Source organism: Grampus griseus (genome assembly GCF_964374135.1).
Source record: "Grampus griseus genome assembly, chromosome: 3".
Classification (NCBI taxonomy): domain Eukaryota; kingdom Metazoa; phylum Chordata; class Mammalia; order Artiodactyla; family Delphinidae; genus Grampus; species Grampus griseus.
This window is the reverse complement of record NC_139019.1, coordinates 170621659-170645153: the sequence shown is the minus strand read 5'-3', so window position 1 is coordinate 170645153 and position 23495 is coordinate 170621659. Positions and strand designations below refer to the sequence as shown.

Below are 23495 nucleotides of genomic sequence, written 5' to 3'. Positions count from 1 at the left end.
TTGTGCTCACACGTGCACACACACGCACGTGCCTGTACGAACCCACGTGTGCTTACACCCACACCCGTTCACACACGCGCACACTGCTCCCTCACAGGCTCGTGCTGACACGTCGCACACTCAAGGCGCCTGTGCACACCTGCACGTGCACTCACACTCAGGCACACGTGTGTGCTCACCTTTCAACACTCAGGGCCACGTGCCCAGCCAGCACGCTCACACTCAGGTGTTGGGGAGCACCCCCGTCCCTCACCATCCAGCCCAGGCCCTCCGGCCCAGGCCTCATGACCACATCTGGTCACGAGCCAAGGCCCTGTCTTCAGCGGTGCCCCGGGAAACATCTGGAGTCCTCAAGTGCTCGGCCCCGCTGGCCTGAGGGGAGGCCCAGGCCCTGGGTCCCGGGGCAGCCCAGGCTGGCCGTGGTGGGCTGGCATGACGCGCACCTTCTCTCTCTGGGTGGTGGGTGCGGAGGGTGGGCTCCGTGCTCAGGGAGGCCAGGGCCCCGCCGAGAGGGGCAGGTGGGCTCCACACTGCCGACTTCACAGGATGAGGATGCACAGCTGCTCCTGGACGAGGTGGCGTCCGTCAGAGTAGGATGGGGCCCTGCCCCGGGGACCCGGGACCTCTCTCCAGAGCTGGGGGTCTCCTTCCCCACACACCTCCCATGGGCGGGCAGGGAGCTGAACCAGGAGCCTGGGTGAAGTGGGTGCCGGGGGGCCAGGGAGCCCCCGATAGTGGGTCCTGGAGCCATCTCCCTTGGGTGGCCCTGCTCAGGGATCACATGGTCCCAGTTACAAAAGAGAGGGCCAGACACGCGCCCAGCCGCCCATCCTCTTCCCGGACCTTCATTTTCACTTCTGACCCCTGACCCTGCCCCAGGAAAATGAGCCGGGGCCTGCCCCCTGCCCGGCGCTGGGCCTTGGGGCCTGTTTGGGTGAGCTTGGCCCTCCCGCTGGCATCGCTGCTTCGTAACTAACACCGGCCTCCCTGCTCTCGGTCCCCGAGCCAGTGCTGCCAGGGCACGGCCCTGCCTGGCCTGGAGGGTACCAAGTGCACCCTGTGTGTCCCCCCACCTGCCGTCAGCTCCTGCCGGGGCTGGTTGCTTCCCGCTCTCTGGATCTGGGGGAGGTGGCCCCCGGGGCCGTGTCCTGTCGTGTGCCTCAGGGTTCCGAAATCCCCGAGTGGGCGGCCGGGCCCCGCGCAGCAGAGAAGGAAGCCAGTGGGACCCCTGCCCGCACCTCCTGCTTGGCCAGCGGCTCACCTGCCCCTCCCGGCGCCCTCCCTGCCTGACCACCTGCCAGATCCCTGTGGCCTCATCCTGTCACTTCATCCTGTCCTCTGTTTGCTTCCTCCCCCGCCCGCCCGGCCCGCCCAGTTCACCGATGGGAGGTACTGGATTTACTCTCCCCGGCATCGCCGACTGCGGGCCGTGACGCTGAGCTCCTCAGGGACTGTAAGTGACCGTGGCAGGCCTCCAGGGAGCCCAGCCCCGCCCCGCGCCGTGGGCAACAGGGAGCCACAGGTCCTGGCTGTTCCTCTTCCTCTGAGAAGGGACTTGGGGAAAATGTCACTGTGGCTGAGGTCAGCCGCGCTGGCCCGTGTGGGGCTCTGTGCTGCAGGCATCCCATGGGGACGTTGCTTACTCCCCTCTGAGGTGGGCATCACTGGGCCTGCGGGCACACAGCTGGGGCTCCAGGGGCTGGCCTGGCTGTGGCAGGGTCTGCATCTGACCCCCATCCCCTGGCCGCCCTTGCCCCTTTTACCACCCTCCCGGGTCAGGGACGTGCCAGGTGCCCTGCTCCCACTTGTTCAGACCTCGCTGCTGACGGCTCCCACGGGGTGTCTGTCCCCTGAAGGGGGTAGCGTCATGAGTCAGCAGCGGGACTGCAAAGCCAAGCCCTTAATTGCAGGAGAAAGGAGCTGGTGCCTCCATACCCATTTCACAGATGGAGACACCGAGTCCCTGGCTCTCCAGGGAGCCCCTGAGAGTACAGGGTAGACACAATCTGGATCCCAAGCTTCAGGCACCTGTGTGTCTAATAAACGCTTATCCACCCAGCGTGCCTGGAATGCTATGGGGATATTGTGTAGCGGTGGCATCGTTAGTACTTGTTACTGTCATTGTGAGCAATAAATGGGGGCCCAGAGAGGCCAAGTAACCTCCTAGAGGCACACAGCACTCAAACGGGCAGGACAAGGCAAAGGCCTAAAGCGAGACTTTGTGTTCTCAAGATGAGGCCTCTTGGAGACCACACTCCAGCCCCGTCAGCAGCCCCTCTGAGCGTCACTGGGTGTCGGGCGCTGCCGGGCGAGCCTGAAAAAGGGAGACTGCTTCCACAGCCCTCCCACCATGCTCGGTCCAGCCAGGGATGCCGCTCCCCAGAGATAGTCCCAGAGTCGGGGACACGTGGCGTGCAAGGGCCATGGGGTGGGGTGCTGTGGCAGAGGCTGCCTGGAGGGGGGTTGACACGGACTTTTGAGAAGCGCGTAGGGTGTGGGGAGGCAGAAGAGGAAGGGCGGTCTTGGCTGGAGCACCGAAGAGGCAGGAGCCTGGAGGCCGACGGGAGGAGAGGAAGCGGCAAGAGGAAGGCTGGACCCCGAGACCCGCCGTGCGGGGCAGGCGTGCCCTTGGCCCAACTTCCGTGGGTCACCCAGGGCCGGCTCTTCACGGGGTTCCCTGCGGGACCCCTGTGTCACCCCACTCTGAGCCCAGCAGGGCAGCCACCCCAGTGTCAGGACCTGCTGTGGCCCCAGATGGGCCCGGCCCCGCCCCCCGGGGCTCCCAGGTGGGCAGGGGGCCAGGGGGGTTATTGCTTTGTGACCCCCTGAAGGAATGAGCGGGGCCCGAGCTGGGGTCTCGCCCTGCTGCCCCAGATGCTTTGTGCGAACCCCTCCATAGGTGGACACGGTTCTCGTGGGTGCACAGCCTGGGCCCACACGGGTACCGGGACGGCCTGTGAGCTGCGGGGATGGTGGGGTGGTGGGGTGGAGAGGCGGCCGGCGGGCCCCGAGGGCAGCAGGGCAGAAGCTGGTTGCTGGTGGTGCCCCAACCCCGCCGAGGAGGGGTGTGTCTTGGGGTGCCATCGTGGGCTTAGGGGCCGTGGGACGCCCAGGGGGACGCGGCCAGGACAGGTGTGTTCTCTGGCGGCAGGGGTGGAGGTCACAGGCTGTGGGGGACGTTGAAGGAAGAGAGAACAGAAGGCGGCCGCGGGAGCCCCAAGAATGTTCTGGTGGTGAGAGCAGACCTGGGAGGGACGAGGGGGCCGGAGGAATGTATGTCCTCCCCGCAGTGGGACCCGGACTGGGACCCCACCCCAGACGCAGCTGGAGGAAGACCATCCTGTGGCCCCTCGGCGGCCAGTCCCCGCTCTGCCTGTCCCCAGGCCGGAACTTGGGCTCCGCTGCGCCCCCTCCCCAGGAAGGTGACCCCGGGCTCTTGGAGCGGGGCAGGGAGGCCTCTGCTGCTTGCTCTCTGGGTGGCGCCTGCCTGGGTCTCTCCTGAGCAAACCTGTGTGTGCCGGTGCTGAAAGGCTTCTCGGGTCAGGAAATGGGCCGCCCCCGTCGCCACCACTCAGGGCCCCCAGCAGAGGGTCTCCAGGGTGCTGCCGGGCTAGGCTGGAGGTCAGGGTGCCATGGCGGGGGGTGGGGGGGTGGGGGTGGACAGCAGAGCAAACCAAGCCCCGCCCACCCTCCCCGCCTCCTGCTGTGCCGGCCCTGCCTTGACACCCCCCCACCACTCACCGCTTCCTGCTGCCCGCCCCACCGCGCTCTGGCCACTCAGCCCCAGAGGCCCGGCCCCCCGCCCCGCCGAGCCCGAGGGCCATCCGGGTTGGGGCAGGTCCCCGTCAGGGAGAGGGCAGCGGGGGCTGAGCCGCCCACCCGTGCCGCCTCGGGGGCCCCCTCTTTTATTTCTGTTTCTTCCTTCCTTCCTGTCGCCTCTGTCGCACCTCCTCGCACCTTGCTCTTCTTCTGCGCCCTTCCCGCACGTGCTGCCCGCCTGCCCTCCAGCCCACCGATGAGAGGAGCTGGGTGTACTCCCCGCTTCACTATAGCACGCAGGCCCACCCCGCCTCCGACGGCGAGAGCGACACAGTAAGTGCGCCGCGGCTGGCCAGCCGGGCCCACTCGGGGCTCAGGCCTGTGGCCTTGGCCAAGGAGGGCCTGAGAGCCTGGCCTCCAGGCACCCCGGGACTGACAGGGAAACTGAGGCCCAGGGTGGGAGGAGCAGCCGGGCTCTACCGTGCGGGGGCCTGTGTCCAGCCCTCACGGCTCCTGGGGTCCCTGGCCCTCGGCATCAGCTGTGGGGCCCGACCCGGCCAGGGGAGGCCCGGTGGGTGTGGGTCTGGCCCCGGCCCAACATGGCCTCACCCGCCCCCTGCCTCTTCAGTAATTCCTATGCAGGCACTGATGGAGCCGAGTGTCTGCTGCTGCCCCGGCTGCTCCCTGGAGGTGCTGCCCACCTGCTCAGCCCAGAGCTCGGGAGACGCCCGCCTGGCCGCCGGCCCTCACCCTCGCCCTCCCCTCGACGGCGCGGACGCTTGGGCTGCAGCGATCCCAATCCAGGCGACTCACCTGGCCCCGGCTCCCTGTCAGCTCCCTATGCCTGATACTGTGAACCCTCCTGAGTTTCCGATCATGTATTTATTTGGGGCCCTTATTCTTTGCACAGACATGGCAGCACACATGTGTGTTTTTTTAGAAAAAGAAAAAGGCCAAAAAAAACACAAAACCACCACACAATGGAAAAGAAAAAACTCCATTCCACTGCACTTCTGGTTCTTTGCTGTGCTTGCATGTGTCTTGCTGAGGGAACCAGGCCCTAGGCTCTGGGGACCTGCACCCCAGTGGAATCCATTCCAAGTCCTGGCCAGGATGGACGGGCCCCTGGGATGGAAGGGCCGCCGGGTCCCCAGGGTGCCTCTGGAGGCCTCCCATCGCGCCTGCCAGGTGCTCTTGGCTCAGGGTTTTGGGCCAAGAGCCGGACACAGTCCTTGAGGGTGGCCGGGCGGTGGCTGGGGGCGCTCTCCACCCTGTCACCCCTGCCATCTCTCAGCATCTGTTTCCCACCTCCCCGGTGACCTTGAGCAGGAATCACCAGGCGTGATTAGAACCTCCATGTGGACGCATGGCCGCCCCCTCTCAATGGAACTCAGGGCCGTGGGCTTACCTCTCCTCCAGAAGACGGACCAAGCTGGGAGGAGGCGGCCGGGCCCTCAGCCCACGGGACTTCCCGAGAGCCGTGTCCTGGAGCAGAGCCCCACAGTCAGGTGCCCGGCCTAGAGGACCAGACCCCCTTGAGTAAGAGGACTGACGTGGGCATCCTCTTTCTTTTTAATGGTGGGGGCACCTGTGCCGATTGAAGGACAGGAGAAGAAATTCTTGGTGAAAAACAAATTTTTTTTTTTTTTTGGATGGTCATCTTCAGCAGGGCAACCACTGCTGGGCCCAGAGCCCCACAGGTCAGCCGCCAGGGGCCCCTGCTGTGTCCACAGCAGGCTGCTGGAGCTGGCAGCTTTGCAGGGTCTCTCCCGCCTCTGGAGAGGGACACAACAGGGATGGTTTCCCCTGGCCCGCCCTGCCCTGCATGGGAGGAGCTGGGAGCTAGCGTGGAGTGGAAGTTGCACCTTCTGGGAAAATTTCTCCCCACCTTTGCCTCCCTGGTGGAGCCTGAGACAGCTGCAGAACCCACCGACCCAGGAATTTGATTTTTTGAGTCCATTGCAAACTGCGTACACTGCTGTCTTCGTGCTCGGCGGGCCCCCTCCTCGCCTCCCCGGCACAGCCTGCTTCGTGCGCCTGGCCAGAACCTGGTGTCTAGCTGCACCTCTCCTCCCTGGAGAACCGGGCTGCGCCCTGGGGGCTCTCCCCGCGCAGGGCCGCCAGGGACACTTCAGCACGAAGCAGCTCTGGGAAGAGGACCTGTCCGAACAAGCCTGCAGTGTCCTGGACTAGAAGCAAAACAGCGTCCTCCCCTCCTGTCCACGGAAGGTGTGTCCAGACTCCAGAACGTCCTCGCCTGGACTTCACACGGGCGCCCTCTTCAGTGCCTGCCCCGTCCTGCCCAGGGGGAGGCGGGCTGAGTGGGCAGAGGTCTGAAGGGGACGAACAGGGACTGCTGAGTCGCCCAAAAGCTGACCGGAGTCCCCGCCCAGGCCCCCAGAGGCCGCACACAGAGACACTGTGTCCCGTGGGGACCACCAGAGCATCGGGCCCCACGTCCAGGGTGCCCTTAGCCACCTCGAGCTGCAGGAGCTGGGCCCCTCAGGCTTTCCTGAGTGAACCACGGAACAAATGCATCAGTCCGATGCTGACTTAGAGAAATTTGCAAACCTTCTGGTGATCAAGACGTTTTCATTTTTGTGCTAAGTCATGAACACCCCTTTGAAGACCCCCTTTGTGTTAGTTGCATTCTTTGTCCCTTTTTCAGAGAACTGTCACACGGATACAAAGTGGTCTGCGGACTGGGCCGATGGGAGGCATGTGCTTATGGTCAGGGCAAGGGTAGGAAGGCAGGACCTTATTTATCACGTGTAGTGAACTCGCGGCCTTCCCCAGACCCCCAGCAAGGAGGGCCCTGGACCCAGCCAGCTGTCGCCCTCACCCCGCCCCAGGATGGAAGTCTGTCGACTCCTTTGTGGCGATGTCCTGGTTCTGTCGCAGCTCGTCCCTGACGGCTGCTGTCACTGCGAACGTGGGCACGAGTGTACAAATGAAAGGCGTGTTCTGAGACTGACAAGGTGGAACCTCCGGTGTGTCCCCTGCTGGCCTCTGGCCTCTGCCTCCTCTCGCCCTCTCCCTCCACCACCTGGCTCAGTGCAATACTCCCGTCCCACTGGGGCCCCCTGCCATGGTACTGTCGCCGCAGCCCCTCGGTCCCCACTCCGGGACGAGCACCCTTGGCCACCTTCTCTGGTGGTTCAGTTGCATCGCCTGTCCCCATCCCAACCCCGTTTTTATGGCCGAACTGATTTCCAAACACAACGAAACTGCAAACCTTGTGTGTCTTAATTCTCACCGGGGGTTCCGTGTGCTCAGCCCCCATGGTCTGGTGTGTGACAATCCGGGGCACAGCCTCCTCGGGCACAGGACGCCATCCCGCTCAAACCCAGAGCCATGGGCGCCTCTGTAACCGCAGCCACTGCTGGCCCTGTAACACTCACATGCAGCCCCGGGACCCCACCCCCCAGCCCCGCCATCCCCCCCCCCTTTTTACTTGGAAGAGATCTCTCTAATAAATCGGGTAATAAGCATTAGCCACCTCTTTGTCTCTCTGTGCGTTCCGATGGTCTGAGGGGGAGTTTAAGGACTGACTTTGAAGGAGAGCACAAAGAAACCTTAGTAAGAATCAAAATAATTAAATAACAACGGACCCGAATGCCTTAATAGTAGTGAGTTCCAGTTCAGCTCGGATAAACTTAAAAGCTCACATCAGTGCAACCCAGCTGGAAGGAACAAACACTCCCCGGAGTTTGTATTTGTTCTGCCAGAGTCTCTCAAGTTGAGTAATGCGTGGACCCCTTTTAAGGGGAAAATATTTCTCCCGGACTCCCAATTTGAGAAACACTGCATTGAAAATAAGATCCTGTCTGTAAACAAGCCCTTGGAAAACCCAGTTTTAATCCCAGACGCAGACGGCTCGGCTTGTTTATACACAAGACTAGGCGATCGAGAATGTGCTCACCTTACATTCAGAGATGAGTATCCAGATAAGCTCAAGGATGCATCTGCATCGGGAAAATCACCAGGACAACCCACATCCCATGACAGGCAGTCATCAAGGGTTCCCTTTGCGCCACCACCACCACCTCGGCACCAAGCAGAGCATACAAAGCTAGCATCTAGGGTGGTGTTAGGAAGTTGTGTTATAGGATAAACATTTAAAGTATTAAGTGCCATTCTCTGGGGTGGGCTGGGAGAGCTCAGGGCAGGACTTCGGGACTTCGGGGTCCTTCAGATCTCTGGGCTTCCATTCTTGCCCCTCCAGTCTTGCCCCTGCCTGCCTGCCCTGAAGGGACCCCACCTAACGACCCCTTTCATCCCTCCCTGCTCAAAGCCCTCTTACGGTTCGCCAGCACCCAGAGGACAAAGCTGGACCACCAAGTTCAAATCCCAGCTCTGCACTGCCTCATTGAGAGCGGGAGTGTTACAGTGACTTTCACTCTCTGAGCCTCAGTTTCCCCCCCTATAAAATGGGTTAATGGGGAACTTGAGTTATCCAACTTATGTTTTGTTTTTTTACCTTAACCCCTGAAACACATAGGTATTATTGGCGGGTGGTGAAGCATGATGGTGATTCTCACAGAGAGTCAGCCCAGCATCTAAGGCTTTTCCATCTCCGTCCCAGCTCCCACCCCTCACCTCCTTGGGCAACCTGAACTCTCACCTACGGTGAGGCTTCCCCGCCTCCACAGGCCGTGAGACCTCGCCCCCGGGACACGCCTCCCTTGGCTACGCCCCGAGACCCCGCCTTCTCTTGATCCCGCCTCCTAGGCCCCGCCCACGCCGGCTCCAGTTCCTCTCTGGACCTGCTTCTTGGTCCCGCCTCCCAAGCTCCGCCCCCTCACAGTTCCTGGTTCGTCCTTGCTCCGCCCACTGCTCCCCTGGCTCCCTAAGGCTCGAGGACCCACCTGGGCCTGCCCCCAGTACTGCCTGAAGAACGAATCCCCAGCCCCAGCGACAACAGTCCGGCAGGAGTTCATTACGCAGGCCACGTTTGAGGACGGTGGGGAGGTTATGGGAGGGTAGGAATCCCCGAAGGATGAGCCGCGAGATGGGTTCCTATCTCCCTGCTCAGGCGTGGGTGGGGCAGCCAGGCACGCGCCGCGATCGAGGAAGGCCCCCGGCGCAGGTCCCGGATATTTGTGTCCGCGCCGACGCCACCGTCCCAGCCGATGGGTCGCGATACACGCTCTCGCTCGCGGTCGGCTGGTCGCAGGGGCCGAAGGCAGCGGAGGCGGAGTGGGAGTCGGAGTCGGAGCCGAAGTTGTAGCGGGAGCCATGGGCGGCGAAACCGACGTCGCCGGGACGACGAGAGGCGGCGCAGGCGGAGGAGCCGGGAGCGCAGGTAGGGTCGCTGTGTGAGCCGCGCTGGGGGTCCGGCTCCAGCCCTCGGGGAGCTGGGAGACCCCCGAGTTAGTCAGGGAGAGCTTCCGGAAGAAGGGGACGTCTGAGCACGTCGGGGTTAACCAGGCAGCGAAAGGAAAGCGAGAGGCGTTCCAGGCAGGGCGCCTGCTGGTTGGAAGTACAGCAGGAGGCGCCGTGAGCGAGGCGGAGGGGAGTCGATGAGGTCGGAGAGGAAGCGGGAGACCAGATCGTGCGGTCTTGTGTACCGTGGTGAAGGGTTTGACTGTTATTTGGAGGGGAGTAGGGAGCTGTGGAGGATTTTGAACCAGGGAGCGATGTGGTCTGGATTACTTTGCAGAACTCCTGCTGGTTTTCGCGTGGAGAAGGGACTGAGCGTGTCGGCAGGAGTGACACCAGGGAGGAGGAAGATAGTGCAGCTGTCCAGGCCACAGATGATGATGGCCTTCAGGAGAGGGAGGCTGTGGGGAGGTACAGTGGGAAAATGGGGAGATTTGAGAGGGATTTCCGAAGTAGAGGTGACAGCACTTGCCAGTGGAGGTGGGGTGTGAGAGGGAAGAACTGTTGATGGAAGGTGGCAGGACTCAACTGACTCCTGAGACTTGGTGCTCAGCCGCCCCTCAGCCCGCAGCCCTTTTCTTCTGGAGATGGGGCACCTGGCCAGACTTGGCTTGAGTCTGCTCCAGCACAAAGGAACCAGCACCGTGATAGGGACTGACTCTCAGACCTGCGTCCTAGTGCTGGCTCAGCCCATAACTGACGGTGACACTCAGGCCAGTACCTGCCCCACTGTCCCCCAGATTTCCTCATCTGTGCCCTCAGGATCTCCACGGGGCTTCTCCAGGCGTACGCTGTCTCCCATCCCTCCAGCCTGTTTTCCACACCATAGCCAGAGTGACTGTTGTCAGACATAGCTGATCACCTTCTAGGTTTGAGAAGGTGGCTTTTCCTTTTGAGTCTCATAAGATCATTGTCACCTAGGAATTCCAGGAAGATATAAGCAGAGGGAATAGTAAAGAGATGGTTTAAACCAGGGCTTGGCAAATTACAGCCTGTGGACCAAGCATAGTTTTTACATGCTTAAACGGTGAGGAGAAAAAAAAAAACCAAAAGAATAGTATTTCATGACACGTGAAGATTATTTGGGTTGGCCGAAAAGTTCATTCGGGTTTTTCCACAAGATGTTACAGAAAAACCCAAACAAACTTTTTGGCCAACCCAGTATATGAAATTCAGGTTTTGGTGTCCAGAAGTAAAATTTTATTGAACAAATGTATGCCTATTTATTCATGTACTGTCTGTGGCTGCTTTTGCACTGTGACTGCAGGGTTGAGTAGTTGTGCCATAGACGCTCTGGCTCTTAACAGAAAAAGTTTGCTAACTCTGGTTTCAGCTCCTGGCCTTGATGTTTTAGCATTGGTTCACATGTAGTTGTGAATCTTGTTATTATCAGCTAGGGGTTTCTAAGATTTTAGTTATTCACAAGAATCAGCCACCCTAGAAATGTAATTAGAGTCAATGTCATTTATGAAGATTTGATTAGATTTGCAGTCTGTATTTACGTACTTGAAAATCAAATAATTGATTTTCATGGTGTAGATTCTTTGATGTGAACTTAGTAAGTGGAGCATTTGGCAAACTAAAGACAGATTTAGTTGCTCAGAGGCCCCCAACATTAAAGAATCTATCCCCAGGATTCGTATGTTGCCTTCCCTGCTCGTAGTGCCCTTCCAAGGCTCTGTATTCCCTACAGTCTTACTCCAGTTCACTACTGCCCGTCCTATAGGACCAGATAAACACCATCTTCTCCTGTAAGCCCTCCCTGGACACCTTGGACAGCGCTTGTAGCTCCTGCACCATCTGGCCCCAAGCCTGCCTCCCTGCCTTCCCCTCCTCCCTCTCTCCCTCTCACTCACTCTGCTCCAGACACACAGGCCTGCCTGCTGCTTCTTGAATAAGCCAAGTAAATTCCTGCCCCAGGGCCTTTGCTCTTGCTGTGCCCTCTCCCTGGATCACTGTTTCTCCAGATGTCCGCCTAGCTCCCTCCTCCACTTGCTCCAGCGTTACTTCCTCAGAGAGATCCTCTCTGACCTCTCCACACCCAATGCTGCATCACTGTCTTGGTAGCTCATGGTACCATCTAGTGTCACACTGTGTGTTTGTTGATGTGCAGGCAGGGGCCATCAATGTTTTGGTCACTGCCGTGTCCCCAGAACCTAGAACAGCTCCTGGCACCCAGCAGGCGCCCAGTAAAGGGCGGTGGGATAGATGGCTGGCCAGCAGGCAGCGAGCAGAGCTTCACGGGTTCCCTCCGCAGGTTGGATTCGGATGAGAAGCAGTGGCAGCAGCGGCGAGGCAGGCAGAGCCGGAGCCCCCCGCCAGCCCACCGGCGCTCCCAGGACCGCTCCTCTCAGTCCGACTCGGGTGACGAGCGGCAGCGGCAGCGGGGCCGATGGGCCCGCCAGTGGCAGCAGCGGCCACACTCCTGGTCCCCCAGCTCCTCCGCATCCAGCTCCGCGTCCCCGGGCCACTCCCAGAGCCCTCGGGTGGCGGCGGCGGTCCTGAGCCAGCGGCAGAGCCTGCAGGAGCGGCTGCGCCTGCGCGAGGAGCGGAAGCAGCAGGAGGAGTTGATGAAGGCCTTCGAGACGCCCGAGGAGAAGCGGGCGCGGCGGCTGGCCAAGAAGGAGGCCAAGGAGAGGAAGCAGCGCGAGAAGATGGGCTGGGGCGAGGAGTACATGGGCTACACCAACACCGACAACCCCTTCGGGGACAACAACCTGCTGGGCACCTTCATCTGGAACAAGGTGAGCCCGAGGTGGCCACCGGCCACAGCCCTTACTTCTGGTTGTGTTGCTCGCCAGGTCTTCCTGTCCTCCTGCCGCTTTTTGCTTCATGAACTGTTTACAACTTATTTTCAAAGACGTTGCTTAGCATTCTCAGCACATGTGCCCAGGTCGTACCTGGCCATCGAGAATGTATTTTTATCCACACGTGTGCACACACTGGCTCCGCCAGCTTTTCCCACGCTGTCTCGTGCGGTGTACAGTCTCAGGCACTCTGCCCACAGAACCAGCCTAACCTCAAGACAGCTTCTCAGCGTCACATGCCCAGGGTGGGATTTCACCTCAGAGCTGTCACCTCATCCTTGAGATGAACACTACACACCAGGACTTCTCCTGCGGTCCAGTGGTTAAGACTCTGTGCTTCCACTGCAGGGGGCGTGGGTTTGACCTCTGGTCTGGGAACTAAGATCCCGCATTCTGCGCGGTGCGGCCAAAACAGATAAATGAAAGACTAAAAACCCACAAAACTCCACACCAATCCCTTACCCACCGGCCGGGGCCTTGGGCACTTGGAGTAAAGCAACACAGTTTCCCTCGCAGTCCTGGAGGCCAGAAGTACAAAGTCAAGGTGTCAGCAGAGCCACGTTCCCTCTGGAGGTTCTAGGGGAGGATCCTTTCTCGCCTCTTCCAGCTCCTGGTGGCTGCTCGCCACCCTTGGCTTGTAGCTGCATCACTCCAGTCTCTGCTTCTGTCGTCACGTGGCTGTCTTCCCTCAGTGTCTGTGTCCTCACGTGATGTTCTCCTCTCTGTGTCTCTGAGTCCCAAGTTCCCTCATCTTATAAGGACACCAGTCACTGGACTAAGGCCCAGCCTAGTCCGGCACGACATCAACTAATCACATCCGCAGAGACCCTGTTTCCAAATAAGGTCATGTTCCCGGATTCCCGGGTTGGGACGTGGACATACCTATGTGGAGGACAAATTCGACCCGACACAGCTGTGGGGAGGGTGAGAGCCGGTGGACACAGGCGGAAGCCACCGTATCTACCGCTGTCTACATGCACTCTGAGCTCACAGCACCTCAGGGCCTTTGCACTCACCATTCCTCTACCTGGAGCACTCCCGAGCCCTCCCCATGGCTGTTTCTTCCTCAACCTTCAGATCTCAGCTGATGTGTCCCTCTTCTGAGAGGCCTCCCTGGCCCCCTTGGTCCCCCAGGTCCCCTGCGTCCTTTATCAAGGCGCTGCTTCTCCCTTCCTAGTGCTTTACTAGCAGACGTGAATCATGCGCCTGCCGGGTGCTGGGTACCGGGTGGGCCCTGCACATGCGTCAGTGAGCGACAGAGAGAGACGCCTGTCCTTGTGCGGCCATCAGTCTCAGGGGAGGCTGGCTGTAAATAACTCATTTAGCTGAGTCCGCAGAGGAAGGAACGAAGGCAGGCAGGGGTGGGCGAGGAGGCTGCAGTTGAAACGCACGGGTCCAGAGAGGTCTCGTTGCAAAGGTGACATCTAAACACATGTCCCACTTCATGGCGTGTAATTCCTGTGGACTGTGAGCTCAACGGGGCAGGCTCTGTCCCAGGCATTGGCACGCAGTCGGCCCTCAGTAAATGTCGAATGGGTGAGCGGGCCTCGGGGCGTCTGAGAAGCCCCGGCCCAGCCTCTGAGGCCTCTGTAGTCGGGGGAGGGCACTAGACGGCCCAACTGTGTGAGCGGTGTCACGCATCTTGTCCCGGTGTCCTCAGGGCGCTGGGCTGGCAGAGTGGGCAGGCATGGTGTTGGCCACGAACATGCCTCTCCGGGCTGGGCATTGGTCGAGGGCTCAGTGTCTGAGTGCGGGCTCTCCCCGTCCAGGCCCTCTGCGGCTGTTGTGTGTGGCCGTAGAGACGAAGTGCGGTCATTGTCACTGTGTGGCAGTGGCCCCGGGCCGGGCCACGCCATGTCACCCTGGGGGCACGCTTTTCTGTGCACAGGGGCTCCTGGAACGACCCTCGGAGCCGGCGGAGGTGACAGGAGGCACGGGTCTTGGCACGTGCCACCCACAACAGTTGTGAGATGACTTGGGAGGGGCGGGGAGTCTCCGGGAGCCTGTGCCCGGGCCCCTCCATCAGGTGAGGGCACAGACAGGGAGGAGCCGCTCTCCGTGCTCGGGGTGCCCCGAGGGGTCCGTGAGCCAGCACCCCGGCGAGTGTGCTTTCAGAGTCCCCCTCTCGCTCAGCCGCTGGTTCTGCCCCTCCGCGTGGCTGCTGGGGGTCTGAGCTGCTGAGAGCCAGACACCACCCAGCCGGTGCAGCCAGGCTTGCGTGTAAAACAAGAGTCAGCAGCCCCAAGTAAGACTGTCCCGTGTGTGACATGGTCGCGTTCTGCAGGGGCGGGGCTGCCTCTCCCTGTGTCTCAGCACACGGCTCGGGGCAGAGGGCGCCCCACGATGCTGGAGTGTACTGAACCGATTCTTCCGCTGGAAGTCGGGGTGTGGCCGCGGGCAGGTCACTTCTCCCTCAGACTCGTGCTCCTCATCAGCAGAGCGGGTGCTTCGGTCTGGTGGATGCCCGCCTCGTAGAGCAGCAGGGGGTCCTGGGACGGGCGGCAGGAGGGGGCATCGCTGCTCAGCGGGCGTGTCGTTGGCCCTTCCAGGCCCTGGAGAAGAAGGGGATCAGCCACCTGGAGGAGAAGGAGCTGAAGGAGCGGAACAAGAGGATCCAGGAGGACAATCGGCTGGAGCTGCAGAAGGTGGGGCGCCCCGGGCCACCCTCCTTCCCTCCTGAGGGCTCCCAGGCTGGCTCACCCTGGCTTACGTCAAGGGGGACCTGATTGGCTTACGTGGAGAGTCCAGGGGACATTGGCTTCAGGCACGGCTGGATCCAGGGGCTCGGGCAGTGACTCCGGAGAGCTGTTTCCCTCCAGCTCGGCTCTGCTGGCCTCTGGGATTTATTCTAAGACGCTCCCTGCTGGGTGGCCAAAGTGGCCCTGGCTGCTGAAGGCTGCTGTGTCTCTAGCAAAAGGAGGGCTCCTTCTGCCGCAGGGTGTGTCCAGCGTTTCAGGCGTCCCCAGACCGATTCCTGTGCCCGGGGCCGGGCCATGGGTGTGGTCCCACCCGTCCCTAGGGAGCCCCCCAGCCTGACAGGATGAAGGCAGACCCACAAGACCCCCATCGTACGCTGGCCGCTCATGTCCTCGTGTGCCCACAGGTAAAGCAGCTGCGGCTGGAGCGCGAGCGGGAGAAGGCCATGCGGGAGCAGGAGCTGGAGCTGCTGCAGCGCGAGAAGGAGGCGGAGCACTTCAAGACGTGGGAGGAGCAGGAGGACCACTTCCACCTGCAGCAGGCGAAGCTGCGGTGCGTGCGCCACCCTCCGCCCGCCGCCCTCCGCCCGCCCCCGCCCCCGCCCCCGGGTGCAGGGAGCGCGCCTCGCCACCCCCCCGTGTTGCCCCTGGGCCCTCGGCTTTCCACCTCCTCCTCCTCGGGGTCCCTCCTGACCCTCTTTCGGGCGCTGCTTCCCGTCGCTTCCTTCATCGCGCCTGTCTCCCCAGGGGCTGGGTGCTAAGGGGTCACACGAATGTGCTGCTGAGCAGAGGCTGCCGGGTGCCCCGCCATCCCCAGGCCACAGGGTGGTTCACTCAGCAGCCTCGTCTAGAGTCAAGAAAAGTGAGGCTCCTGGGGTGTCGAGAGTTGCCCGAGCTCACACGGGGTGTGTGAGCTCCAGGCCCGGCCCCTTCTCACCTTGCTGCTCACCAGCCGCGCCAGCCCCCAGGGGCTCAGACCTGCCTGGTCCCAGGGCTCCCTGGGGTTGGACCAGGGTCAGCCTCTGATGCGTTTTCCCACACACAGCACTGAGGCTCCAGATCTTTCACCCCGGGTGGGCCTCTCTGACCCTGTGTCCCCGCCCGCCCGCTGCTCTTCAGACCCCTTGCTCCCGTCTCTGCCCCTTTCAGGGCCTGTGCCTTCCAGCTGACCTGTCTTGCTCCTCTGCCTGACGCCTCCTCTTCCAGGAAGCCTTCCCTGACCACCACCCACACGGGCTCCTCCCCTGGCTCCAGTCAACCCCCGCGGGCGAGGTCTTTAGGAGGGTGGACACAGCCCCAGCTTTGACACTGCCCCCCGCTCCCCGGCAGCTCCAAGATCCGCATCCGGGACGGGCGGGCCAAGCCCATCGACCTCCTGGCCAAGTACATCAGCGCTGAGGACGACGACCTGGCTGTGGAGATGCACGAGCCCTACACCTTCCTCAACGGCCTCACGGTGGCCGACATGGAAGACCTGCTGGAGGACATCCAGGTACGGCCCTGCTGTGCGCCTGGCACTGCTGCTGCCACCCCAGCCCCGGGCGTGCCTTCACCCACCGTCTGCACCTCTGCCTCCAGGTGTACATGGAGCTCGAGCAGGGCAAGAACGCGGACTTCTGGCGGGACATGACCATCATCACGGAGGATGAGATCGCCAAGCTTCGCAAGCTGGAGGCCTCGGGCAAGGGGCCAGGTAATGCGGGCCGGGCCACCGGAGACACACCGGGCTGTGCCCTCGGGGAGGCACCTCTGGGTCTGGTGGGAGCTGCTTGGGCCGGGTGGCTCCACAGAAGAGGCCTCGGCTTCCTCTCTGGGGGTCTCCCTGCCAGGGCCTGTCTGCGAGCCACCAGGGGGCAGCACTGGGCAGCGGGGGCAGCGGGTCCTGAGCGAGGCGCTCTCCCGCTGGCGTGTGGGCTCATCCAAGCAGCACCAGTGGCTTCCTTTAAACAGCTGCTTAGCACTGGGCTTCCCCCCGGGAGCGGCGTCTGCGGGTTTTCTGTTTGGGTTTCAAGTTTTCGCCAGAGGCTTTGTCCGTTTGAGAACAGGACCTGACTGCACTTGGCGGGAACCCATGCAGCGTGGCGTGCTTCTTTAATCAACTTTTCTTTTCCTCAGAATGATTGCCTGCACATAATTGCAAGGGAGACAAGCTTTAAAGCAGGGTCTCTCCCCCCAACACTGCTGACATTTGGGCCCAGACCGTTCTCTGTGGGGCCGTCCTGGGCCCTGTGGGGTGTGGAGCAGCCTCCCTGCCCCACCCACTCAGTGGCAGGAGCCCCTGGTTGTGACAACCACAGATGTCCCCTGACATGGCCCAGTGTCCCCTGGCGGGAGGCAGATTCAACTCCAGTTGAGAGGCACTGTTCTAAAAGCTCGTTGGCAACCACTGCAGTCCCACCCCTCCCGCCCCCCTGAAGCCACCGGCTTTAATGACATCTAGCTCCTGGGGGCCTTGAGCCTGTGTCACTAAGCTCAGCTCCATGTCAGTGCCCACCCATGGTGGCTGAGGACGAATGCCCTCCCTTTCCTGAGCCTGTGTAAGTGCTGTTCTCTGCTCAGTTGGGGGTGGTCGGGGAGGTTTCCTTCCTCTTAGGAAAAGGAGGAGCATCCTTTATCTTTGTAAGTGGAGTTTTATTTCTCCCGTAGCAGGGCACATCTTGTAGTAATTTCCAGAGAAAGGAAAGGACTCTTTGCTATCAGAAATGGGTGTCCAGGGGAATTCCCTGGAAGTCCAGTGGTTAGGACTCTGTGTTTTCACTGCCGAGGGCCCAGGTTCAATCCCTGGTCGGGAACTAAGATCCCGCAAGCCACGTGGCACGGCCAAAAACAACAACGACAATGACGAAAAATAAATGCATGTCCAGAAACATCTGCTTTGGTGGCAGTGGTGCTGGTTGGGAGGGTGCTGCAGGGCCCTTGGACAGAATGACAGTTACAGGTGTGGCTCTGGGTGCACACCCGGGCCGCCCAGCAGCTTGGCCACCTGGGGCCGATCGGTGACCTCCCCAGAGCTTGGTTGTTCCTTGCATCGCACGAGGTTGAGAAAACACCTCCGGGAGGATTGCGTGAAGAGGAGTGAGTACATGGTCGTCAAGCATTCAAAACAGCGCCCGCTCTTAGGATGCCAGCACCTCAGCGCAAGGACCGTGGGTGGGGGATTCTGCACCACCGACCCCACCTTCCCCAGGGGGTCAGACACCTGGGAGGCTCCCATCAGGCCCCCTGCCCCGTCCCTGGGCCCTTTCTCCCCACTCCCTCTTCCACCGCGGGTGGGTTGTCTGCTGCCACCCTCCTGCAGCTTCCTGCACTCGCCCCAGAGGAGGAGCCCCTTTCTGGGACCCCACATCTCTCTTTCCTGTGGTTTGTGCCCTCGCATCCTCCAGTAACTTGTAGAGAGAGGCAGGAAATTGTTGGCGTCCCACGTGTCAGGAAATGTCTTCTCTCCCCTTGGCTGGTGGCCGCGGGGCAGGGGGACGTTGTGCTGGGTCCCTTCCGTTTCCAGGGCTCCCCGCATGCCTTGCCCACGGTCCCTCCTGTGGCACTTCCCTTCCCTCTCCCCCTCCCTGCCACGTCAGTCACCCCTCTGTCCCCTTTCCCTTCTCGCGTGTTACGGTTAGGGTCCCAGGTGTCCTCAAAGAGAGTGTTTGTGTTTGTCTTCGTCTTCTTTTGGCCTGATTTCTGAGAAAAGAGGGGGAACTTCTTGTCTCCACCACTCCTGGAGCCCCTCAGAGGCGGCCTTCATTTTAAATTAAGTTGGCCCTTCCCTTTCCTTTCGCTTTTCCCCTTTTCTTTCTTATTTTCCCCCCCTCTCCTTTTCTTCTCTTTGCAGCTGGGAAATCCTAACTGTACAATAGAGCGTGCAGTAGGAAGTGGGTCCCCTTACAATCCCTGTGGGTCCTCCCAGGGAGCATCTCTGAGGAGAAGCCTTCCCTCCACCCAAACGGTGCCACCCCCCCTCCTGAAATGGAGTCCCAGAGGGCACTCAGCCGGCACTCTCCAGCCAGGCCTGTTGGTGGACCCTTGGGTGGCATCCAAACCCAGGACCTGGCTTCCTTTAAGCAGTGGCTCAGCACCTGGGGCTTCTGTGGGAGTGGCGCCCACTGGGGCTGTCTGTTTGGGTTGTAAGCACCGGTGGCTCCGTCTGTCTGAGCGAGCAGAGGCCTGGCTTCTGTTTGAGGTCTGTGCAGGATGCAGTTCTGCTTGGCCGGGTGTGAAGGGTGTCGCCAAATTGGGTTTTGGTCCCGTGATGTGTCTGCACCTGCTACAGACCGAGGCCGGGCTGCCGGCCCTGTGGGTCTGCCGCTGAGGCCAGGGCTGCTTGGGAGCCCAGGTGCTGATTCCAGGGTCCCAGGTTGGTTGGCTGGAGGGGACTCGGGTTCTTGACCCTGTCTGATCATCTGGGCTTGGAGAAGCCGGCTTTGGAGCAGGGAACACGAGCCGGTTGCCTGCGCCCACGTTCACCCAGCAGCTGCGTACGGAGCTCCCTGCCCTTGGAAAGCCGGGAATCAGGCATCCAGGCCAAGGGAGCAGTCTGGTAGTTGACGCAGGCTTCCCAGTAGAAAGGATGCTCTCGCTGAGGACTGAGGATGGCTGGGATCTAGGAGGCGGACTCGATGTGGAAGAACTTATTGCTGGTGGGAAGCACCCACCGCATGTGCAGGGGCCTTGGGGCAGGGCAGGGGTCGGAAGGGCACAGCGTGCTGTCTGATGAGCCACAAACAAGGAAGCCAGCCATTGTGAGGGAGAGCTGGCGTCAGGCAGCATTGGCCTCACCCTCAGGGGCCTCTCAGTCTAGAGGGTTAGGACCTGGGCCCAGCCCCATGCCGAGCAGCCCTCACCCCACTGCAGGTGAGCGGCGAGAGGGGGTCAACGCCTCGGTCAGTTCCGACGTGCAGTCGGTCTTCAAGGGGAAGACGTACAGCCAGCTGCAGGTCATCTTCCAGGGCATCGAGGGCAAGATACGGGCCGGGGGCCCCAACCTAGACATGGGCTACTGGGAGAGCCTGCTGCAGCAGCTGCGTGCCCACATGGCCCGTGCCAGGTGAGCTGGTGGGGCCTCCCTGGGAGCCACAAGCTGGGGCCCCAGCTGGAAGGCCCCCGCCCAGCCCCCAGCAGCCTGCCCGCCTTCCTTCCGGCCTCTACTTAGCACCTGGTCTTTGTTTTCCCCGGGTCAGCGGACATCCCAGGAAGCCCTCAAGGCTGCTGTCCCCCGCCTTCCACAGGCCCCATACCCTCTGTGTATGAATTCTCCTCGTGCTTGGCGCTGTCATGTAAACACGGCCCCTGTCTGCCGCTAAGTGCAGTCACTTCTAAATTTATCCTCTTCCTCGCCTGTCCCCCATCCTTTTCCAGCCCAGCTTGGCCCTTAGGTCACGCCTGCATGTGAACACCCCAGTACAGGGACCTGCCCCCTCCCGGTGTCCGCCTGTGTCGTGGCCACTTGCTGCCCTCAAACTCCGGGTCCTTGCAGCAAAATGGGGGGGTCATGAGAAGTCCTTGGGGGGGGGCCTTCCCCCTTGGAGTGTCAGGGTGACCACCCGGCCTGCGTTCCAGGCTCCGCGAGCGGCACCAGGACGTGCTGCGGCAGAAGCTGTACAAGCTGAAGCAGGAGCAGGGGGTGGAGAGCGAGCCCCTGTTCCCCATCCTCAAGCAGGAGCCGCAGTCTCCGGGCCACAGGTAGGCCTGGCTCTGGACGTCCCCTGCCGGGCGGCGGGACTAGAAGCCCCGCCCACTGCCCGCCCCGCTCAGTCCAGCCCTCTCTCGCAGCCTGGAGACTGAGGACCCGGCCCCCACCCCGCCCGGGCCCTCGGAGGGTGGCGCTACTGAGCCCGAGGCGGAAGCCGCCGCACCGGCGGAGGGCGAGGCGGACGGGGAGGCGGTGCTCATGGAGGAGGATCTGATCCAACAGAGCCTGGACGACTACGACGCCGGCAAGTACAGCCCGCGGCTGCTCACGGCCCACGAGCTGCCGCTGGACGCCCACGTGCTGGAGCCGGACGAGGACCTGCAGCGCCTGCAGCTGTCCAGGCAGCAGCTCCAGGTCACAGGTGCGGGGCGGGGCCAGCAGGGGGCGGAGCCTCCCCTTGGTGAAGGGGGTGTTGGTGGTGAACCCGCTCTCGATCCTGCTCCGCGCTCCGCCGCCTACTCTCTTGAGAGTGTCCGTTCATTCACCTGCTCGCTCGCTCGTTTGTTCGTTCTGGGCGTGACCGGCTGGCTGGTCCCAAGGACACAGGGGTGGTGGTCTTTACTTCCCGTGCCCAGCTCTGCTCTGAGCTCCTTATACTGCCTGCTTGCCCGGGCCTTGGCCTTCCTGGGCAGCCATCGTCCCGGAACAGTGGAGAAACGGCCTCGGAAAGGCCCCGGTCCGGGGGTCCCACTGCGGGCTTCTGACCACCAGGCTCTTCGGCCAACCCGGCAGGGGACACGTGGTGTTTGGTGCCCACCCGGGAGGGCGGGGGGCACCGGGCAGGCGGGCCCGGGTCGGGGCATGTGACCGGGAAAGGGAGGCTGCGGTGCCGGGGTCCCGGTTAACGCGCCCCGCCCGCAGGCGACGCCACCGAGAGCGCGGAGGACATCTTCTTCCGACGCGCTAAGGAGGGCATGGGCCAGGACGAGGCGCAGTTCAGCGTGGAGATGCCGCTGACGGGCAAGGCCTACCTGTGGGCGGACAAGTACCGGCCGCGCAAGCCGCGCTTCTTCAACCGCGTGCACACGGGCTTCGAGTGGAACAAGTACAACCAGACGCACTACGACTTCGACAACCCGCCGCCCAAGATCGTGCAGGGCTACAAGTTCAACATCTTCTACCCCGACCTCATCGACAAGCGCTCCACGCCCGAGTACTTCCTGGAGGCCTGCGCCGACAACAAGGATTTCGCCACGCTCCGCTTCCACGCCGGGCCGCCCTACGAGGACATCGCCTTCAAGATCGTCAACCGCGAGTGGGAGTACTCGCACCGCCACGGCTTCCGCTGCCAGTTCGCCAACGGCATCTTCCAGCTCTGGTTCCACTTCAAGCGCTACCGCTACCGCCGGTGACCGGCGGGCCCCCTCCCGGACCCCTGCGAACTGACCAGGGGTGTGGGAAGCCAGCAGCCTCCCCTGGCTGGGCCTCCTCCTTGCGGGGCCTCACCTCCTGGTGTGAACAGGAGTCGCTGCGGAGCCTGCCTCAGAGAGCTGAGGAGACCCACCACCAGGCGGGCCTGGGGCATTGACGCACAGGAGGGGCTGCTGATGGGATTTTCAGAGCCCAGGGAACCAAGCAGGCGTCTCCAGACCTCAGTCCTTGGATTGACGCTGAGCCCCACCCAAGAAACAGGCCCTGCATCACCGGGGCTCTGGGGGGCTTGCAGGGCGTTGCTCAGCCCCTGGACATGGCCAGCGGCTTCAGGACCCAGGCTCCAGGCCCTTGAGTGCATGTTCCCGGAGAGGCCATCCGGGGACGTCTGTGGTCCCCCAGCTCGCCCCTGGTGCTGGCTGGGGTCAGCCTCCGCCCGGTGGGCACGGAGGATGCGTCACCGCCCGCCATCAGGTCTGGGAACATCCTTCCACAGCCACCGAGCACAGGAGCCCCCAGGGTGCGGCCGTGGCGCCCCATCGGGCCTCTGGGCCTCTGCGCGTCCCTCAAGGCTGCGCTCCTAGAGCCACTTCCCAGCCACCACAGGGCTGCCCTCCTTGTTGGCAAGTCTCAGACACGGGCAGTCAAGGGCCTGGCAGGTACGATCACTCACCCAGTCATAGACTGTCAACGGTGCCCCAGGCGGGCCCACCCCAGAAACAGATTGCTTTTAGCGTTTTCTTACGGAGACATTTCCAACCTCAAGTGGTCAGAAGCCTGAAGGGCCGCTGCCAGCTCCTCAGACAGCCTCGCCCAAATACCCTATTTCATCTGGAAACATTTCTGTTTCAGGCTGTTTCTCTAAAATGATTTTTTTAGGTGGGGGGGGTGGGGGGGAATCTTGTTTATTTTCATTTAATTGGTCTACTTGTGAGATTGCATGTTTCTTTTCAATAAACATTTTATTTTGGAGTAAGTTTAGGTTTTCAGAAATGCCGCAGAGATATAGTGTTCCCGCACCCCACACTCAGCTGTCCCCATTGTTAACGCCTTACGTAACCACAGCACATCTGTCACAACTAAGGCACTAAACAGCCAAGAAGACCTTTTGAAAACCACCACCACACCTAAAGATAGTCAGTGACAGTTCCTCAGGGAGCCCCTCGCAGTCTGAGGGCTTCCTCCCGCTTTGTCCCCCACCCCCGGCCTCAGCTCCCAGAAGGAGGCTGTACTTCTGAACGCTCCAGGAGGTGCGCAGCTGCTCACCTAGGCCAGGGGACGATGCTCATTGGCGTCTGGGGACATCTGTGCTGGTCATGATCTGGGGGGCTCCTGACATCGCGGCGTGGGGGCCAGGGATGCTGTTCCACACCTCACAGGGCCCACGATGGCCCCCCACAGAGAGTAATCTGCCCCTGTGTCCCCAGCGCTGAGGCTGACACTCCCCAGGCCACTGGTCATCTACCAACCCCGACTTAACAATGTCCCAGGAGCCTCTGGCTCAGCTCTGGCCTCCACTGCCCTGCCCCACCCCACACATGCTCATACATCCGTAAACATGTTCTAGACAGCAGGGCTTGGGGACTCGGCAGGGAAGTGCATCTGGTCATGGGACGCCCAATCCCCACTGCAGACCCTGTCCCACCCAGCCAGCCTGGTCCAGAATGAAGACTACCCTTTAGAGCAGAACACAGACCATATCCATCCCCTTTGGAACCCTCCACAGACATTAGTAATCAATTGCTGATTGCCAGAGCACTCTTAGAATCCTCTGGGCAGCCGCTACCAATTAAT

At 61.7% G+C, this 23495-nt stretch overlaps 2 protein-coding genes across 2 annotated transcripts in view; both read left to right on the top strand.

Annotated features, from left to right (window-relative positions):
• PIP5K1C (phosphatidylinositol-4-phosphate 5-kinase type 1 gamma) overlaps window positions 1-5404 on the top strand; it is a 58247-nt gene extending 52843 nt beyond the window's left edge. Inside the window, exons 17-18 of the mRNA XM_082651499.1 lie at window positions 4009-4092; window positions 4388-5404. Of these exons, the coding sequence (XP_082507625.1) occupies window positions 4009-4092; window positions 4388-4390 (87 nt within the window). The 3' untranslated portion in view covers window positions 4391-5404. The remainder of the gene's footprint in view (window positions 1-4008; window positions 4093-4387) is intronic.
• Window positions 5405-8885: 3481 nt separating this feature from the next.
• On the top strand, window positions 8886-22580 carry CACTIN (cactin, spliceosome C complex subunit). The gene is made up of 10 exons (XM_082651046.1): window positions 8886-9064; window positions 11399-11885; window positions 14498-14593; window positions 15052-15197; window positions 15974-16136; window positions 16223-16337; window positions 19493-19685; window positions 20198-20320; window positions 20411-20691; window positions 21192-22580. The coding sequence occupies exons 1-10, from the start codon at window positions 8892-8894 to the stop codon at window positions 21680-21682; spliced, it is 2268 nt and encodes a 755-aa protein (XP_082507172.1). The 5' UTR covers window positions 8886-8891; the 3' UTR covers window positions 21683-22580.
• The last annotated feature ends 915 nt before the right edge of the window (window positions 22581-23495 follow it).

What these genes read in the sequence shown, in the direction of transcription:
- CACTIN (XM_082651046.1), top strand. Translation starts at nt 8,892, where the DNA reads ATGGGTCGCGATACACGCTCTCGCTCGCGGTCGGCTGGTCGCAGGGGC. An exon ending in ATCGGCTGGAGCTGCAGAAG is followed by an intron (nt 14,594 to 15,051) that starts GTGGGGCGCCCC and finishes GTGTGCCCACAG; the next exon opens with GTAAAGCAGCTGCGGCTGGA. An exon ending in CTGCAGCAGGCGAAGCTGCG is followed by an intron (nt 15,198 to 15,973) that starts GTGCGTGCGCCA and finishes GCTCCCCGGCAG; the next exon opens with CTCCAAGATCCGCATCCGGG.